The sequence below is a fragment of the Mirounga leonina genome, unplaced genomic scaffold, assembly GCF_011800145.1.
Source record: "Mirounga leonina isolate KUSES-001 unplaced genomic scaffold, KU_Mleo_1.0 Mir_153, whole genome shotgun sequence".
Lineage (NCBI taxonomy): Eukaryota > Metazoa > Chordata > Mammalia > Carnivora > Phocidae > Mirounga > Mirounga leonina.
The window spans coordinates 24012862-24034752 of NW_023270387.1; the positions used below are offsets into that span (position 1 = coordinate 24012862).

At 35.1% G+C, this 21891-nt stretch overlaps 1 protein-coding gene across 2 annotated transcripts in view; it reads right to left on the bottom strand.

Annotated features, from left to right (window-relative positions):
• The window catches only part of ARHGAP32 (Rho GTPase activating protein 32), a 210687-nt gene that overhangs the window by 67659 nt on the left and 121137 nt on the right, over positions 1-21891 (bottom strand). For both annotated transcript variants that reach the window (XM_035009289.1, XM_035009288.1), the window contains 2 exons: positions 21072-21149; positions 3708-3789 (listed from right to left, as the gene is read on the bottom strand). In XM_035009289.1, the coding sequence (XP_034865180.1) occupies positions 3708-3789; positions 21072-21149 (160 nt within the window). The remainder of the gene's footprint in view (positions 1-3707; positions 3790-21071; positions 21150-21891) is intronic.

The window sequence follows — 21891 nt, forward strand, 5'->3', positions numbered from 1 at the left end:
TCAAGTTTTAAAAGCTCTGGAGGTTATCACTATTAAAATGTCACTTTCTCATTCAAAACATGAGAAAGTATTTAATTGGCACAATTTAATACCAATATTAAGCTAATTTTTAAAAACTAAGTTTACAGTATACCTGAGGCAGAATTATCAAAGACAACCCACAAACTTAATACCTAACAGGTTAAGTTTACACAGCAGAAATATATAAAAATAATGCATGAGAAACCACAATAAATTTTTGATGTTGAATTTAATAACTTTAAAATAGTGACCACAAAAACCCATGATCATTCAACAGATAGATAAAAAGTATTTGACTAAAGCCAACACCTTTTCATGATAAAATCATTCAACAAACTAAGAACTAAGATAAAGGGCATCTATGTAAACCCCACAGTTAACATCTTACTTAATCGTGAATGAACGATGCTTTCTCCTAAGATCAGAAATGAGACAAAGATGGCCATTCTTAGAGGTCTTGCCAGGGAAATTGGGCAAGAAAAAGAAATAAAAAGCATCCAGATTGCAAAGGAAGAAGTAAAACTATCTCTATTCACAGATAACATGATCTTGAATATAGACTATCCCAAGGAATCCAACTAAAAAAAACTATTAGAATAAACATTTCAACAAGGTTTCAGGATACATGATTAGTATACAAAATTAATTGTGTTTCTGTGTACTTGCAATGAATAAGAAAATGAAATCAAGAAAATAATTCCATTTACAATAGCATCAAAAAGAAAAAAAATAAATTTAACAAAAAATGAAAATTTATACTCTGAAAACTACAAAACCTTGAACAAAATTAAAGAAGTCTAAATAAATGGAAAAACATCCCATGTTCATGGATTGGAAGACTTAATAAATACTGATAAGATGGTACTACTTTCCAAATTGATACACAGATTCAATACAATCCCTATCAAAATCCAGCTGACTTCTTTGTAGAAATTGACAAGCTGATTCTAAAATTCATAGGGAATTGCCAAGGACCCTGAAAGCCAAATCAATCCTGAGAAAGAATAAACTAAGAGCAAAATATACCACAAAACAAAGGTAATCAAGACAGGGTCGTACTGACCTTAAGAATAGACATACAGATCAGTGGAATAGAACCAAAAGTCCAAAAATAAACTTTTATGTCTAAGGTCAATTAATTTTTTACAAGGGAGTTAAGACAATTCAATGGGGAAGGAATAACCCTTGTTTCAACAAATAGTACTAAGACTCCCAGATGTCCAATGGAGTTGGACCTCACACTAGACACAAAAACTAACTCAAAATGAATCACAGACTAAAATCCAAGACCTAAAACTATAAAGTTCTTAGAATAAAATAATAGGAGTAAATCTTGACCTTGGGTTAGGCAAAGTCTTCATAAATAAGACACCAAAAGCATAAGCAACCAAAGAAAAAATATATTGAACTTAATCAAAATTAAAAACTTTTATGCTTCAATGGACAGAATAGACAGGCAAAGACAACCCACAGAATGTGAGAAAAATATCTGTAAATCACATTACCTGATAAAGGACTTGTATCTAGAATATATAAAGAATACTTACAACTCAATAATAAAATGACAACCCAATTAAAAAATGGGCAAAGAATCTGAATAGATATTTCTCCAAAAACATGCAAATGGCTAATAAGCACATAAAAAGATACTCAACATTATTAGTCATCAGGAAAATACAAATCAAACTCACAAAGATACACCACTTCATTACCAGTAAGATGGCAACAATCAAAAACACAATAACAAGGATATGAAGCAACTAAAACTCTCATATACCGCAAAGGATATTGTAAAATGGTTAGCTACTTTGTAAAGCAGTCTGGCAGTTCTTCAAAAGGTTAAGTATAGAGCTACCATATGACCCAGCAGTTTCATTCCTAAATATATGCATGAGAGATGAAAATATTTATCTACATAAAAACTTGAACACCAGTGTTCATAAACAGCATTACTCATAGTCAAAAATGGAAACGACTAAAAATGAGTTGACAGGGCGCCTGGGTGGCTCAGTTGGTTAAGCGACTGCCTTCAGCTCGGGTCATGATCCCAGGGTCCTGGGATCGAGTCCCGCATCGGGCTCCCTGCTCTGCGGGGAGCCTGCTTCTCCCTTTCCCACTCCCCCTGCTTGTGTTTCCTCTCTCGCTGTGTCTCTCTCTGTCAAATAAATAAATAAAATCTTAAAAAAAAAAAAAAATGAGTTGATAAACTATAGCATACCCATACAATGGAATATTATTTAGCCATAAAAAAGAATTAAATTCTGATACATGGATGAACCTTGAAAACATGCTAAGTCAAAGAAGCTAATAACAAAAAACCATATATTATATGATTCCATTTTTATGAAATGTCTAGAATAGGGAAATTATCTATAGAGACAGAAAGTAAACTAGTAGCTGCTTAGGGCTGGGAAGCAGGGAGAGGTTGGGACACTGTCTGCTAATGGGTATGGGATTTTCTTTTAAGTTCATGATGCCATATTTAAAAAAAGAAAGAAACCTATAGTCATCACAACTGCTAATGAACATTTACTGAGCAAGTACCCACTGAGAAAGTTTTTTTAATAGTGTTTACCCAAAGAAGGGGGATTTAACAGAGGATAAAAATGTTTTGAAAAGAGACTAAGAATCCTGTCTCAAGTAGAACTGCAGAAAACACTGTTTTCAAGTATTTTTCTCTACTAAACAATAAAGGTAGTCTGCCTAAAATTTTAAAATTCCTAACTTTCTGTTAAGAAATAAGCTTCAAAAGGGGTTATTGACCTTTATTACCTTTACCTAAATACAAAGCAAAGATGGTATGATGTATGCTTTGGGGACAGAGGTGGGAAAATACTAAATAAGCTTTTTTTCCTTCTAATTCTTACACATAGGTTCTAACCCTAGAAAGTACTTTAAGGAAAACAGTCCAAATAAATTCCGAGGCCCAGAGATTTTTTTCTTTTTCTTCTACTAGGGGCAGAGTAGGGAGAAGGATGGAGAAAGGCAAAGGGAATATAATACAAGTAAGAGAAATAAATTTGATTACTTCCCCTTTCCTCCAAAATCTTTCAATCTTTGTTTTGTTTTCCTTTAAAAATTTTATATCACACTAAAAACTTCCAGGCTAAGTACTCTATACAATTTGCCTAGATCAAATCACCCCAATAAAAACAAAAACTTCCATTTTCTTGATTTCCACCCCCTGTGACACTGCTTTATTTATTCATAAAACAGTCCATATATTTACACAGCACTGTAAATACACTATGTAAGTAATGAAAATGCTGTTTAAAATAGCTTAAAAAAATAAAATAGTTTTGATGTTCATAGTCATTGATAAAGTATATATTCCCTTTAATTTATTACTTTTCAGCTAATCATACTATATGAGTTCTTTAAACTTGTTATTTCTTTTATCATTAATAAGCTATATCCCTACTATATAACTACAAAAACAAATAATGACAAAGATTAATGGACCAAGAAGTTCTCTGAAATTATCTGAAATGTCAAATGCACCTTTGCGAAATAATCAATAGAGAAATAAAAATATATTAAAAATCAAAACCACATAAAATTAAGGATTCATATTATGTCAATAAATGGAAAGAACAGCAAAACAAGCTATGTGTTCAGCTAAAAGAGAAAATCTGTTTCTTTAAGCAGCTGATAAAATAACCACACTAATGAAAAAGTGTACTGACCTGGTTTGGGCACTGAGTTGGTCACTGACTGGGGAACTTTCTGATTAATTAATTCAACGCAGTGTCCAGGGAAGAGTCCCACCTATGGAAGAAAAGCAGCAAAGAGAGGATTCTAAACCAGAGCACAGACCATTGTGTGAACACTGCCAATTCAATTCCAGTAATGTACTCCACAGTCCCTCCCAAAGGATTCTATTATTCCAAGACTCTAAATCACAGATGATACCAATTACACAAATAATAAAACAATCTGTTGCTATGAGTATACAGAGTTGTGTATTATGAGTCCAAATATCTAAGTCTGCTTTTTCAGTTTTAGCTTTTAATTTCTCAAACTTTTTTTATACCAATTAAAATACTTAGTCTGATACCAAGCTATACATGCAGTATATACAATTTTTACCTCTTAATAACTTACATTGCTGAAATTTCAACCCAGTTGTATTGATTTATCTACGGCAACTTTCGTATTTATTGTCTTCTCTATAATTTTAAAAAAGTCAACACTAAACCACATTCAAATTTTTTTGTGAATTTTCATTCTCTCACAGGTTTCATGAAAAATGACAGGACTAAAATAAATTGGTGAAACAATTACTCATTTAAAATCCTGGTATTTATTGTTGCTAGTAGTGTATAAATTAAGTGGGAAACCAAAAGAGAAGAAAACAACCAATAATGTTAGGTCTAGAATCGTAAGTAGTTGTATTAGGAAAATACTGAGCTCACCACAGACCACCCACATTACACAGAGATCCACTGTAGAGCCAAGAGAATACATACAGAGATAAACAGCCTGGAAACAAAAGTAAAAAAGAGATCTTTGCCAATATTTATAGATGTTTCCTTAGATAGGAATATAATCAGGCTACCATGCAACAGATGTTAAAGCTGAACATGAAAACTACATCACTTTTTACATCCCTCTGTTGACAGACTCGGGAAGAATGGAATGGTCTTCCAAAAGTTATGATTCATCATGAAGTTCTGAGCTGTGTAACTTCCATCTGTGTGGGATTATTTTCACATATGCATTTACTGCATTCTTATTCCAATTTCTGGATCGATATTCCATGGTAGTTCTTAAAATTATGAAGATGTAACCAATTATCATGAGCTGAAAAGGGGTTATTAACATGTTACCAGTTTTGTTTAAAAGATATCTGAATTTGGGGTTCTTAAAGTTCCTATGCCTTGCCTTCCAAAATGAAGCTTTAAGTGTTTGTTTTACTGGTGAAATTTCATACCATATTTTATTCAACATCCTATGTAGCTGAACAAGTAGGAATTCTTCCAAGATCAATTAGAACCAGATAAGAATCACCTTGAGAAACCCTTCTTATTCTTCCTTAGACATACCAGTTATTATGAGAGGGTGGATGGTGTCATGGTTAACGGACAGCCTCAAGGGTAAGAGTGCCTGGGTTCAGTTCTAGGTCTGCCACTTACAAGGTCAGGTTTGTGACTCAGCCTCCCTGTTTTCAGTTTCTTCATCTAAACACAGTAATAGTACCTAGTACATAAGGGTTGTTATAAGAATTAAATGGATCAGTATAAGCAAAATGCATACAGTAAGTACCCACTAAGTGTTAGTATCTCCAATACGCTAGCTACTACAAGCCTAGAGGGCTCAGGCTCTACCTTTCAATGGACGACACATAACACTTACCACCTTCTGCATGTGTGGACTTGAGTTTCTTCCCTATCAAATATCATTCTTTCCATAAAATTAGAATTAATTTCAATTTATAAACATTTTCTGCAACTTTCTAGAGAGAAAAGACCAGGTTCTAAACTTGGCCTGCCCATTTACTAGGTTCTGTGATCTGGAGCAAATTAATTAACATCTGTCTCAGTTTCCTATTTTGTAAAAATGAGGATAATATTAGCTACCACATAATTTGTGTGAAAGCACCTAGCCTATTTTCTAAACTTGAATATCTTTCAGCAAATAAAAACCAGTTTTCCATCACTTCCTAGACTGAACAAAGCTTAATGAACTTCTTTGGAGAACTACATCATATATTAGTTACATTTGCACTTTTTAAATTTGTCTCAGTGCATTAGGTTTAGATATATGAGTGAATGTGATACTGTGTACTATGTAGAGGTCCATGGTAACTTCATTTAATGCCTATCTCCAATCCCTGCTCACTTGTCTCCCTTCATCATAAAGTATAGTATTACTATTATAAAGTATAATATTATTATTAGCATAAAGTATAATATTACTATTAGCTAAACTATATATTCAGTGCCCAGGTGTAGCCACAGCACATGCAAATACAGCTCTGCTGCTACTATTCTAGCTCCTTCCTCCTGCTGTGATGCAGGTATGGAGAGTAGATCTGTAGGAACCATCATTTGACCTTAAAAGAAAGACTAAGAGAATCTTAGAAATTTCTGCCTAGCATCTTTAAGTTGCTAACTCAACAGTGGCCATCAGTCACTTTCTCTGTTCACTTTTCTGTTTCTTGAAACCCAAAGTACTCCTATTAATAAGCCTTTTAGTTGGAAGAGCTGATTCTATAAATTTGTGAAAGGCAAGTAGATTCTATTTTCCTATTATAAAATTTCCATCACAAAAAAATGAAGCTGTGCTCTGTTGAAAATATACACCAGAATGTAACTAATCCTAGGGGGAAAAATACATAACTAACCCTAAAAACACAGTTAATGAACATTTACTTTTCTGACTCATACTTAAGCTAATATTTTACCAAATATAAACGATTTCTTTTTTTTTAAGATTTTATTTATTTGACAGAGAGAGACACAGCGAGAGAGGGAACACAAGCAGGGGAAGTGGGAAAGGGAGAAGCAGGCTTCCTGCTGAGCAGGGAGCCCAATGCGGGGCTCAATCCCAGGACCCTGGGATCATGACCTGAGCTGAAGGCAGACGCTTAACCAACTGAACCACCCAGTGGCTACCCAGTTAACAATTTCGATAAATTCAAAATGTCAAATGTTAAAAGTGACTGGAACTCTGGCAATATTATCTATGAGCTATGTCATCCTGTTTCATATATTATTCTTTCTGCCAGCAGTGACAATTTCTAACGCTCTAATTTATATGGCTGAGAAGGGTGAGGGAAACTGGGTATATTGGCAGAGATCAAAATGAGATTCAACTCTCGCAATAAGATGGAAGAGAGAGAAAAGACCAACATCTAGGGCCCACAGGGTAGAGGAGTAGGTAATAAAAATATAGTAATAGAAGAAGAACAATTAGGGGCGCCTGGGTGGCTCAGTCGTTAAGCATCTGCCTTCGGCTCAGGTCATGATCCCAGCGTCCTGCGATCGAGCGCCGCATCGGGCTCCCTGCTCAGCGGCAAGCCTGCTTCTCCCTCTCCCACTCCGCCTGCTTGTGTTCCCTCTCTCACTGTCTCTCTCTGTCAAATAAATAAATAAAATCTTTAAAAAAAGAAGAAGAAGAAGAAGAAGAAGAAGAACAATTAAAGATAAGGCTACAACAGGTTAGGGATGAGCTTCCAGGAAGGAAAAAAGACTTTCAATTTGTAGTTTTCCCCCAAGTCTTTGAGATAAAGTGAGAAAAGCAAGAGATACTATTAGAGTAGACACCTCCACCCTTATCCATAGGTTTTGCTTTCAGTTTCAGTTACCCACAGTCAACCATGGTCTGAAAGCAGATGATCCTCCTTCTCATCCATTGTCAGAAGGTCAACGGCAGCCTAACCTTAAATGACAGTGCCTACATAATTAGCCTCACTTCATCTCATCACATAGGCATTTTATCACCTCACATCATCACAAGAAGGATGAGTACAGTACAGTATTTTGAGAGAGAGATCACATTCATATAACTTTTACTAAATTTTTATAATTGTTCTATTTTATTATTATTTTTGTAAATCTCTTACTGTGCCTAATTTATATATTAAACTTTATCATAGGTATGTATGTATGTATAGGAAAAACATAGTATATATAATGTTCAGGACTATCCATAGTTTAGGGCATTCTCTGGGGGTCTTGGAAAGTATCCCCCGCAGATAACACAGGACTACTATATATCCCACAGTGTGCTGGTAAAAGTTGAACAACTGGCCCTTCAGGAGGAAAGGCCTTGATTTATAGCGTTTGCCAGGGTCCGTGGTATAAGTGCTCCCACCATGGCTGATTTCAAGCTACCAACATGACACAACTGAATGCAGAGTTGAAAAAAGACACAGAGTAGCCTGTTAAGCAGTATTTATACCATACAGAACACTAGGTGGAAACCTACCTCAAGAGCACAGATAACAGTAAAATATAGTAAAATAATTCCAAATAAAGTTTAAGTATTTATTATAACCTTTATTTTTAATACAATTCACTTCATTGTAAACATATGCTTTAATTTCTAATAGCAGCTGTGTTTCCCAATTGTACTATAAAATTCCAAAAAATTTCACAACTTGCTCTGGCTCACCACTAATCTATACCTGTATCCTCAGTCCAGGGCCTGTCCTAACTCTAATAGCTCCTAGGAACAGGTTTCCAGCAGCTTGACAAGTATATGACTCCCTCTTGGCAAGTAAATAAGGACAGACCTAAATGTAACTAACCAACTGCAATCTGATTCTTCTGACCTTCTTCTACCTTGAGGATGGGCTCAAACTATAAAAGAAATAGGTTTGGCTACAAAAGTGAATATACTGAAAAAATATTTTGGTACAACATAGAGGGAATGCTACATAAGAAACTACTGCAATAACTTAAGGCTGAAGCTTTGGTAACAGTTGTAAGGGAAAAAAGTCATTGCTTACCAATGGAGCCTAATCCTAACTATGGTCTCCCTGAGGCAACTAATCAAAATCTAAAAGGAATTTCAACACAACAATAATGTGTTTATCACTGATTTTTTTTTTAAAAAATTCCTATTCTAGTGGTTGATTTATGTAATTAATAGCTAGTGAACCTTTAGGACTGTTAGCATAACAAATTTTTTTTTTATTAAGTTTAGTAAAGTAATGCTCTTACTTTCAGAGATATACCACAGATTCTTCATCAACTGGAACTACTGGCCTCAGAGAGTTTCCAATTTTTCATTCTCAGACTACAACCTCCTCTCCTCCCAGGCCTCTTGTGCTCATATATTCCATGACAACTGAAGCTCAAATTCAGAGGTACTGCATCCCCTTCTCCCCGTATATTTCCCCATTAGGGTACCTAGTCCCCTTCCAATCTCTTTTTGCTACCTAGTATGAACCAAGAGATTGATCATTTTAAAGTTAAAGTGGAACTTTAAAAAATATCAGTACTCTTAATTTCCTCACAATATTAACTTTCTGCCAAACCAATCCAGCAACCCTCTCCAAAATAAATCAATATACCATCCTCCTTGCATGCCTCTGTATTGCTAAAGAAAAATCACATCACTCAGGAGATTCAAACAAGACAAATGCATTCTCTCCCACCCTGAAAGTCAATTATTTTCTTCCCACTCCCCAAATATTCTTAGAGAACTCACTCCTTTTTAGGATCTCTGTCCAGTCCAGACTACGTGCCCCTGCCAACAACATCCCAGTTACAGTTCATCAGACCATAAGTTAATTAGTCAATTAGTCTGCCTCTTAAGATTTTGGAACTAGGCTTGAATCTTTATCTCCGAGTTGCTAGAACTAGAAAGTAGTTTTTTAAAAAAAGGAGAAGAATGAGACAAAGAAGCAGCAGCTGCTGCTACTACACAGAAAGGAGTAAAACTGTAAGCAAATTCCCTCAATTTCTGACTTCCCAGTTCCTGGTTCCATCTAATAATTTTTGCAGTGGTTTTTTGAGATATTCCTATTTGTGTCTCTCCACCTTTATGTCCCAAGAAACTCCACATTGCTTCTCGTTTCTTTGCCTTATTTACACTGTCTCCCAAACATTTAATGCCAGCTCCCTAATTTCTACTGCTAAAAACATTACTCTTACAGTAGAATGTTAAGGTTTGGGACTCAGAAACAAAGTTAGGAGGGGAGCCTGGGTGGCTCAGTCGGTTAAGCGTCTGCCTTTGGCTCAGGTCATGATCTTGGGGTTCTGGGATCAAGTCCCACATCAGGCTCCCTGCTCAGCGGGGAGTCTGCTTCTCCTTCTGCTCCTCCCCCTGCTCATGCTCTCTCTTTCTCTCTCTCTCTCTCTTGCTCTCTCTCAAATAAATAAAATCTTTTTTTAAAAAAAAAAGAAACATGGGGCACCTGGGTGGCTCAGTCGTTAAGTGTCTGCCTTCAGCTCAGGTCATGACCCCAGGGTCCTGGGATCAAGTCCCGCACAGGGCTCCCTGCACAGCAGGAAGCCTGCTTCTCCCTCTCCACTTCCCCAGCTTGTGTTCCCTCTCTCGCTGTGTCTCTCTCTGTCAAATAAATAAAGAAAATCTTTAAAAAAAAAAGAAAAGAAAAAAGTTCAGGAATCGGGGTATAAATCTGGGAGATGGGCAAATATATTGAATTTAAAGTTAAAAGAGTAAATAAGATAGTCTAAGACAAAGAGCACAGAATGAGAAGGTAGTTCGACCCCAGACTTTCAGGGATCTGCTAGAGGAGGAAGTGCTGTAAAAAAAAGACTGAGAAGACAGAGGAACTCTAAGACTGTCATGTCACTTCTGAGAGAAGAACATGTCAGGAAAAAAGAAATAGAATACTGATGAGACCTTAAGTAAGAGGAGTAATGAAGTGTCCATTCTTGCATTAAGCCAAACAGAGACCACTAGTGAAGCAAGAGAAGAAAACATGGCTGAAGGGTTTAAGCATATACTTGTGATGAGTAAATGTAATAATGGTGACCCTAGACATGTACTGAATGGAGCACTGGGTGTTATATGCAAACAATGAATCATGGAACACTTCATCTAAAACTAATGATGTAATGTATGGGGATTAACATAAGAATAAAAAAAAAAAAACTAATGATGTAATGAATGGTGACTAACATAACATAATACAATAAAATTTAAAAAAACAAAAAACAAAACAAAAATTATGTTGGCCCTAGAATCTAATCTGGGTAAAAAGGCAAGTGAAGAAGTGGATAATGGCAGAAATTGGAGGGGCCAATGGAATGATATATTGAGCACAACTGCTTATTATATAGCAAGTAACTAACAAATGAGATTAATTTTTCCCCATTAGCTCAATGACATATCAAATAAAATTACGGTTGGTTTAAAATTTTAATAACTCTACCTTACCTTTCTCCCTTGGCAGGAGTAAGATGAGGATAGAGAGGCATTATAAGTGGAAGAACACGTAGATGAAAAGAGCAACCTGTGTAATGGGGGAAGGAAGGATGATGGTTTAATTTATGTGGAAATTGAGTTTATAAAATAAGAGTGGTAAGTAAGACTGGAGAAGTAAAATGGGGTGAGAAATCATGGATGGTCTCTTGACATCATGACAAGAAAGTTGAAGTTTCTTCTCTATGAAAGTGACAAACTCTGAGCAGAAGAAGGACAGGAACAGGTGTGTTTTAGTAAGAAAAATCTAAAAACAGTGTATACCTTTTAGGGTAGGAGGAAGGGGGGATGACAAGAAACAGAAGCACATTTTAGGAATTTGCAAACTAGGAAAGAGATAATAAAAATATATAGTTTCAAAATGGCATGAAGAATTAAGAAGAGTATATGAATGTAGGGGCACAGAGGTAAGAAGAGAAAGAAACTATCAACTGGGTTGAATACATAAAAAGTTAAGTCAAAGATGCTTCTCCAGTTTTTTCTTCCCAATTTGATTGAGGTATAATTGACAATAAACTGTACATATTTAATATATACATTTTTATAAGTCTGACATCTGTAAAACTATAACTACAATCAAGATTCTGAATATATTAGGGGTGCCTGGGTGGCTCAGTTGGTTAAGCGTCTGCCTTCAGCTCAGGTCATGATCCCAGGGTCCTGGGATCGAGCCCCACATTGGGCTCCCTGCTCAGTGGGAAGCCTACTTCTCCCTCTGCCTCTGCTGCTCCCCCTGCTTGTGCTCACGCGCTCTCTCTCTGTCAAATAAATAATCTTTTGAAAAAGATTCTGAATATATTCATCAACCCCCCAAAATTTCTTTTTATCTCTTTGTAATCTCTCCCTCTCCCTACCCAACCCCTATCCCTGCTTACCAGGCAACCACTGATCTACTTTTTATCACTATATTACTTTGCATTTCCTACAATTTTATTTGAATGGAGTCAAAAGAATGTACTCTTTTGTTGTCCGTTTTCTTTCACTCCGTATAATTATTTTGAGGATCATTCATGTTGCTGTATGTATCAGTAATTCATTCCTCTTTATTCCAGTAATATTCCATTGTAGAGATAGCACCATTTGTTTACCCATTAATCATCTGTTGATAAAATATGTTTCCAGTTTGGGGCTATTATATATATGGCTGCTATGAACATTCATATATGAGTCTTTGTCTGGACGTCAGCTTTATTTTTCTCTTGGATAATAATCTAGGAGTGGAATGGCTGGATCATATAGTAGGTGTCTATTTAACTTAAGAAGCTGACGGACTGCTTTCCAAATTGTAGCATCTTAATATTCTCACCAATCCTGTGTGTTTCAATCCCTCCACAGCCTCACCATTCTAACAAGTATGTAGTGATATCTCACTGTCATTTTAATTTGCATTTCTCTAATAACAAATGACAGTGAGCATGTCTTTATGTGTTTATTTGACATATCTTTTCTGTGAAGTTTCGATCTTTGCCTACTTTTAAAATTGAGCTCTGTTTCCTTATTGAGTACAAGTCCTTTGTCAGATATACAAGTCCTTTGTCAAATATAATCATTGCCAATATTTTTTCCCAGTCTGTAGCTTTCTTTTTATTGTCTTATGAGTAATGTCTTTCAAAGAAAAGTTTCCAACTTTGATGAAATTCAATTTTTTTATGAATTGTTCATTTCATGTTGCATCTAAGAAATCTCTATCTAATCCAAAGTCACAAAAGTTTCCCCTATATTTTCTTCGAGCAACTTTATAGTTTAAGCTTTATATTTGGGTATATGATCCATTTTGGGGTAAGTTTTACAGATGATTTAAAAAACAAAGTTTTTTGTTTGGTTTTATAATGGAGGCATAGGAACAACGAATTGTTCCAGTACCATTTGTAAAATAGACCATGTATTCTTCACTGAATTGATGAATCTTTGTTGAAAATCATTTGTCCATGTATATGTATGGGTCTATTTCTGGACTCTATTCTGTACTACTATTCTATTTGTCTACTCTTCCACTAGTAACACACCCTCTTGGTACTGTACCTTTACACTAAGTCTTCAAATCAATTAATGTTAGCTCTCCAACCTAGTTCTTTTTCAAATTTATCTTGGCTATTCTATTCTAGCTCCTCTGCATTTTCATATGAATTAATTTGCTTATCAATTTCTACAAAAAAGTGTGCCAAGATTTTGACTGGGATCTATGTGAGGAATAATGACATCTTAACAACGTAAAGACTTCCAATCCACACATAGTGTCTCTCTCCTCTTTTTTTTTTAAATATTCTTTGATTTTTCTCAAAAATATTTTGCAGTTTTCAGTACAGAGATCTTTCATATTTTTTTCAGATATATCACCAAGTGTTTCATATTTTTGATGCTATCATAAATGATTTTATTGTATTTGCTGACTGACGTTAATGCTGCTAGTCTATGGGCTACATTTAGAATAAAAGATTCTCATGGAGTTGTTCCAAGTATTTGTATTTCAAGTATATATTGTATACTTTAAATACACAACATACTTGTATTTCTTCTATACGATATGTGAAAATGATTTCACCTTCTCTGAAATTGTATTTGTTTGTAGGTAGTTACATCATTTGTAAATTTCATTTCAGAAATCATATGGAAGGATTTTAGAAAATATTTATTATAATGAGGGTGTGAAGGGTTTGATAAGGTTAAGAACTACTGCTCTAAGCCATTTTGTCAATCATTTCCATGAAACTGAATGTTTAAATATCATTTGATAGGACATGCTCTGATGTTATAAATTAGAAAAAGGATATCAAGAAACAAATATCAATGGCAGTTGATAATGGCAATTGCACTAATAAGAAAAATAAAAACTGAAACAAGAAATATGAAAAATAATTTAAGAAAATTTATATCTTTTTATGATCCAAGGGGGGAAAAATATAGAATTGGAACTCACCAAGCCTGTGTACTGGTCCTGGCTGTACCATTACGTACTGTCTTTGTGAATCAGAACAATTTATCTAAATCTTTTGTCTCTAGACTTCTGTAATTTTTAAATGACAGGTTAAGAAGAGATGATCCACTATCATTTTTTCTACTATAGAAATCTATGATTCATACAAGTCAGTAAGTAGTACAAGCCACTACTGGTTCATTAAATTACTACTATGATCTCTTCTTTGCCCAGAATACCTAGGATTTGATCTAAGCTCTGATATTAAACAGCAGAATAACAATGGGCTAGTTGTTTTACCCCCTACACTTTAGTTTTGTCATCAGTACGAGATAATAGTACCTTCTTCACAGAGCTGTAAGAATTTAAGGTCAGTGCAAAGCACTTAGAACAGCACACTTAAGAAGCACTGAAGAAGTGTTACAGTTGCTTTTATTTGTAGTATCACATACTACCTTTCCTTGAAGTTATTATTTAACATTACAGATGAAAATTTACATGATCTCCCAAAACTTAACTAGAGAGGAAATACGGCGCCCCATTTAATAGTAAGTAATGAAAAGGCACAGCTTTGGACCCCATATATAAATATACGGTCTTTTTATAAACGAGCAGGTAAACCTCCTTCCTCCACTAAACTATGAGGGACAGGCTTCCAAATATCTTCCCTTTGGATAAATAATACTCTTCTGAAAATAATTTATTTAGAACTACATTAAACTCCTGAGGTAAGGACATTGTTATTGTCCAAGAATTGCTTCTTTCATATTTGTACACAAAGACACAGAACATTCTAGGGCAACTATGAAAAATTAAAAAGCTGATCCTTTACCATCTTTTTTTTAAAATATTTTATTTTGTTTGTTAGAGAGAACGAGAGAGAGAGAGAGAGCGCATGAGAGGGGGGAGGGTCAAAGGGAGAAGCAGACTCCCCGCAGAGCAGGGAACCTGATATGGGCCTCGATCCCGGGACTCCAGGATCATGACCTGAGCCGAAGGCAGGCGCTTAACCGACTGAGCCACCCAGGTGCCCCGATCCTTTACCATCTTATGGAGAACTAAGAGAACGTGAGCTGTATAAAATTCAGTCAATCTCTAAGTGGTATTCTATCCATTAAATTAAGTGCATCCCAAATGTGTTTCAAGAAAGATTTCCTGGATGGAAAAGAGAACATTTGCTAAACTCTGTTTAATTTCTTCTTCTATCTGTGCACAGGATAAACAATGGGAGGCTGCTCCATGGTTGTCACATTTTGTGTTTAATAATTATCTGAAGGACTTGATAAAATTCAGAATCCTGTCCCTATCCCCCAAGATTCCGATCGGTAATACCTAGCTTTAACATGTTTCTCAAGTCATTCTGTTGCTAGCAGCTCCCAGATAAAACTCTGAGAAACTGCCTACACAAACAAATAATCCTCAAAGATATTAACATTTTATATTTGTGTTATGCCTTTTACCTAAGAAAAAGGGCTCTCCAGATACTCTACCTCATATTTCCAACAAGGGTCTACAGCCAGGCACAAAAGCTGACGACATTTAGTTTAAAAAATGAGAAAAAAAATAGTTGTGGGTTTTGTTTGTTTTGGGTTTTTTGTTTGTTTTTTTGTTTTGTTTTGTTTCTTGGGGGGGTTTTTTGCTTAAGTACATTCTATGATAAAACAAAGGTAAAAGATTCAATATACACTTTAGGAAACAAACTAAAAACAGATTTCAGAATTTCAAATTACTATAGTTAATATAATTTCACACTTCCTACTCCCATAAGTTTAAGAAAAGAAACAGAGTCACGGTATAATTAAAACACATGGGTGAACTAATCTTTCTGTTCCCACAGCTAAATTATGGTCCAAAACAATACACAGACTAGAACTTGGCAAAATGCTTATCTTTATCAACCACCAGATGATTAGCAGAGCTTACCTACAGCACAGAGTAAGCACTGCTTCTAGAAGAGTTGTCTGAAGAACACCTGGGCCAGAATGACATAGATAAAATATGGTTTTACATCCTATCCCACAACCACTGAGACAGAATTTTGGGGCTCAGGTCCTGGGACTTTACATTTTAACAAGATTCCCTGGTGATTTTTAAGTACACTAAAGATTGAAAATTAGTGTTAAAGGAAGGAATTACTTGTAATAGAAGAATGAAGATAGCACTATAACACCCTTAAGTATATTAGTAAATGTTATAACGGACTTTATTTGCAAATTAAGACAATAATGTAATACTACTACACACCTATTAAAATGGCTAAAATCGAAAAAAACCCTGAGAACTATCAAATGTTGGTGAGAATGCTGAACAGTGTCATTGCTGGTAGGAATGCAAAATGGGACAACCACTTTGAAAGACAGTTTGGTGGTTTCTTAACAAAGCTAAACATAGGCTTACCATATGATCTAGCAACTGTATTCCTTGGTATTTACCCAAAGGAGCTGAAGACTTTTATCTACACAAAAACCTGCACATGGATGTTTATAGCAGCTTTATTAATAACTGCCAAAAACTGGAAACAACCAAGATGTCCTATAATAAATAACTCTGGCACATCCATAACAATTAATATTAGTGACAAAAAAGGATTTATCAAACCATGGAAAGATATGGAGGAACCTTAAATGCATATTGCTAAGTGAAAGAAGCCAATTTGGAAAGGCTACATACTGGATGACTCCAACTATATGATGTTTTGAGAAAGGCAAAACTATAGAGACAGTAACTGATTACTTGTTGTCAGGGGTTATGGGGAGAGAAGGATGAAAAGGTAGAGCGCAGGGGTTAGGGCAGTGAAACTACTCTGTATGAAGCTGTAATGGTTGATACATGTCATTATGCCTTTATTAAAAGCCACAGAACTATACATCACAAAGAGCGAAACTTAATGTAAACAATGAGCTATAGTTAATAATAATGTATGAAATTTGGTTCATTAATTATAACAAAAAAGCAAGCCCCAAAACTATTTCAATCATTATGGGGCAGAATATGAAACTGACATTCTGTAGTATATATATCCAAATATTCTGTATCCATGTGATTTTGGTCAAGGATCTGAGCAGCATCAGATCCTTAGACAACTCTTCTAGAAACAGTACTTATTCTGTGCTGTCTATAATCTCTGTAAATCAGCTGGTGGTCAATAAAGATCAGCATTTTGCCAATTCTATACAATGAATTTATAAAAGCAGGATGTTAATAATAGAAGTTATGTGTCCATGTGTGGGGGTGGGGGGGTTATATGAAACTCTATACTATCTGCTCAATTATTCTGTAAAATTGTACTTAAAAAAAGGCCTATTAATTTGTCTTAAATAATTGCAGACCTGCAAGTGGAGATGCACATGGCCTGCACAGGCTCCCTGCTCAGTGGGGAGCCTGCTTCTCCCTCTGCCTCTGCTGCTCCCCCTGCTTGTGCTCTCTCTCTCTCTCTCTGGCAAATAAATAAATAAAATCTTAAAAAAATTAAAATTATAAAATAGTCTATGATGTAATATAGCCACTGTATAAAGTGAGGTGTACTGGTAACCTAAACAAGTGGTTTTCCCATGGTGGTGTTTGTACACAGCTCTACTGAGGCCCCTCTGGGATGCTGCAGGAGATCCAAGGGAGGTCAATCAGACATGCTCCACGGGGAATAAGGGCCAGGGTGCCTGACTTGAACTAACCAGGGCAACTCCACTGCTGCCTTTTCTCACACTGAGGTTCTGTGTAAGATTCTGTTCGATTAACAATTACACTGAGTTAAAAAATATATATGTGAAAACCAATGGACTAAGCCATTATTCCAGTTATTTCAAAAAAATTTTTTATGTTAATCCCCATACATTACATCATTAGTTTTAGATGCAGTGTTCCATGATTCATTGTTTGTGCATAACACCCAGTGCTCCATGCAGAATGTGCCCTCCTCAATACCCATTACCAGGCTAACCCATCCTCCCACCCCCCCCGTTATTTCAAAATTAAAAATCAGGGGTCTCATCTATAATTATCATATACATGGAATAAATTATAATTATCTTCCTCTCTCAACAAAATATTTGAGTAAGGAAGGACATATGCTCACCATTTAAAAATATGTAACAAAGGTAGAGAACATCACAAAGAGCTTGAAGAGGAGTCTTTCCCCCAGATACAATATATTAATTATTACATTAAAAAATAACATACAGTAACAGCAATGTTTCGACCAGTAAACCTGTATGCTTTACAGTCCTCTGTTGGTTAATCTTTACAGCATTCCTTTGCTGGCTGGGAAGGAAAGATGTTCCTTTCCATAGGGTAGAGAACTGAGGATAAAGTTAGTAATATGAGAGTAAATGCAGAAATCATCCTTAGTGCTTCTCAGGCAATGTGATCGAGCAGATTTGAATTTGAGTCCTTACTCCATCTCTTACTGATTTGGCATCTTGACTGTTTATTAACCCTCTCAAACTGTTTCCCCTCCATAAAAGGGGTTAATAGTTTTGTGAAGATTAAAGAAAACATTGTGTATAAAGTGCCCAGCAATACTTTGCACATAACAGATGCTCAGTACATGCCTTTCCATTCACACCTTCCCCTGCAATAAATGAGGCAGTCTTACAAATGGGTGAGTGCTTAGGAACATCAAGGAAGAGTGAACTGTGTGGATTATTTCCTTAAAGTACTGGATTCCTTCTATAAATGAAGTTTTGACAGTGATATTTAAAGACTGCTACTAGTTTTACGGGTGACCCCCCCCAATGCCCACAATTAACTCCTCTTCTCACATCCATATTTTCCAACATGATCTCAACAGAAATGACTGTCCTTCCAGGACCAATTAGAATGAAAACAAATAGCAATGCTATATAAAAAACCTTTCAATATCAATTACAAATAAATCCTTTAAGTTTAAAAATCTGTTTTTATTTTAAATTGTTTTGGCAACAAGCTAATTTTTAAAAATTGTTAATTTATATATTAATATTTAAAAGAATAATCTGTTTAGGCAAGAAACTAATCTGTGTGACTCTAAATGAAAGAGTTAGGAAGATAAATCTATACCTAGCACAGAGTCAGATCTCAATAAATATCTGTCACATGAAAGAAGGGAAAACCTACTACCATTTTTACAATAATAGAAGGAAAATCTGAGAACTAGAGATTCTAAATGGAACTCTCCAATTAAGAAGAAACTAAAGAACAAAGAAAGCAAATGACTTGTCTAAGATTATAAGAAAGGTAGCAATATCAAGAAAAAATTTAACTGCCATCTTAAAGCCAAATTTATTTTTCTATCATCTTTTAGACCCTACAGCTTATGAACATGGAGAATTGACCCCTTAGTAGGAAAAAAGATAACACTACTTTTCTATTTAGTTTTATATTTAATCAAATGCACCAATTATGCATAGCAATTAAGAAATCAGAGCACAGATAAAAGACCCCAATTATACAAACAAGACAATTTGTGGTATAATATGGATATGATTTTTCTGGTCATCAAATTAAATTGCTATAGATGCTTTTATAATAGATAAAAGGATAGATAAAATTAAATTTGTAAAAAAACAGAATTATTTAAACTTAAAAATCAGTATTTTTTGAGTGAAAAATATTACCAGGCCTATTCTATGTACATATTTTATCCTCACACATTTAAATTTTTTTTTTTTTAAGATTTTATTTATTTGCGAGAGAGAGAATGAGAGATAGAGAGCATGAGAGGGGGGAGGGTCAGAGAGAGAAGCAGACTCCCTGCTGAGCAGGGAGCCTGATGTGGGACTCGATCCCAGGACTCCAGGATCATGACCTGAGCCGAAGGCAGTCGCTTAACCAACTGAGCCACCCAGGCGCCCTATCCTCACACATTTAATCTTTACCATAATCTTATGAAACAAAGAAGAGTCCCACAATCCCCTTTTTACAACTGAGGAAACTGAGGCACACAGAAGTAAAATTAACAAGCTCAAGATAACACAGCGTAATACCCAGGCAATCTGGCACCAAAGCCCATGCTCTTAACCACCATGCTATCCTGTTTTTAACTGTATGATTATTTTTTAATAAAATACATTTTATAAAAACCTAATACTAGTTTCTATTTAATATGCAAAGCTCAAGATAGTTATAAAATACTTATTAATATTTCTAGCTATATAGCATGAACATTCTATTTATGTAGCATTTTAGGAACACTTTTATAAAAAGACCACAAAAAACTAACAGGTTATATACTAAAGACACAATTTTTTTTTTATTCTTATGTTAATCCCCATACATTACATCATTAGTTTTAGATGAAGTGTTCCATGATTCATTGTTTGTGCATAACACCCAGTGCTCCATGCAGAATGTGCCCTCCTCAATACCCACCACCAGGCTAACCCATCCTCCCACCCCCCTCCCCTCTAGAACCCTGTTTGTTTTTCAGAGTCCATCGTCTCTCATGGTTCGTCTACCCCTCCGATTTCCCCCACTTCATTCTTCCCCTTCTTTTTTTTTTCTTAACATATATTGCATTATTTGTTTCAGAGGTACAGATCTGAGATTCAACAGTCTTGCACAATTCACAGCGCTTACCAGAGCACATACCCTCCCCAGTGTCTATCACCCAGTCACCGCATCCCTCCCACCCCACCCCCCACTCCAACAACACTCAGTTTGTTTCCTGCAATTAAGAATCTAAAGACACAATTTGAAGGCATTTTCAGATGTCCTTCTATGGATGATTTTAACAGATTAAAAAAAAAAAACAACCCTATAATCCTATGGAAATTGGTGTTAGTCAATCTAAAGAGGCCATTATCAGTTCTCAAATTATTGAGGCATATTTAAAAAAAGAAATGAGACTGCTTTAGATGCTGTTGTTGGTATGCAATTAACATTGTTTAAATTAACAGTTACAATACATTTTCAAAGAAAAATATTGATCAAACTGACTTAATTCTAGAGACCAGAAAATATATGTGAATCATGATTCAAAACCAGTATTAAAAGCAAGGCAGAGTTACAGGCTTGATAATCTAAAAGTGGTCATCAGGCCTGTGATTCTGCTCAAACTTGGTTATATCACCATTTAAAAAAGAAGATAAAACAACCACAAGAGTAAGTAGAAAAGGAAATCCAAGTCTAATATCATCTACATTTTTCTACCTCTACTGACAAAGTCCATTGCCAGTACATGCTGTAAAGAGAAATATTACTGAAGAATAAACAAAAACTGTTTTTTGAACTTGTTCACACCTAATTCTTTGTTGCCTACCTGAAATCCATGCTTGCCTCTCCACCATGTGCTTAAAACTTTTGGGGGCATGTCAATAACAGAAACGATATCTCCCACCTACAAGGAAAAATTTTAAGTGAAATTTTTTTAGTCAAATTTTAAACCAATTGTTATGTCTAGAATTTAAATCTGAACTAGAACAAAAAGTTGAAGTGCAATCCTTATTCTCTGGCTAATTGTTTCTGGAAAAACATAACACCTTTTTCTATAAAAAATTTAATAATCTTAACCATTTGTAAAGAAGAGGTCTAAAAAAAGTTAAGCAGCACAAAGACTGGGATCCAACTAATATATGTGCAGTAACTTCAGAAAGCCAAATTTATAGTATACGATTTTTGAATGCCAGGCATCATACCATCATCACCACTTCTGTTAAAATATTGTTACTGTTACTAAAAGTGATCAGATCCACTTACAAGGGGCAGTTTAAAATACTCATATTTAGAACAAGCACAACTTTTATTAATACACATTTAGTGTGCACTTGCCATGTGCTACATACTGTTTTGAGCACTTGATATATTTTATTTAGTCATATAACAAAGGCCTGCAATGTTTACAATTACTTGGTTATCCTTAGTAAATATCAAGTTTGATGACAACTTTTTTCAATAGATGGTACAATATAACATTTCCACTAAATAGTTTACTTTCTTCACTCTAAAAGATGAACTAGTGAGTTTATACAAACTTTTACAAAATCATAAATATAAAAATCATAATAATAGTTTTTAACAATATATTTAATGGAAGTTACATTCTTCAGTCAAAGTAAGTGATGATTTCTGGGATAAAACAT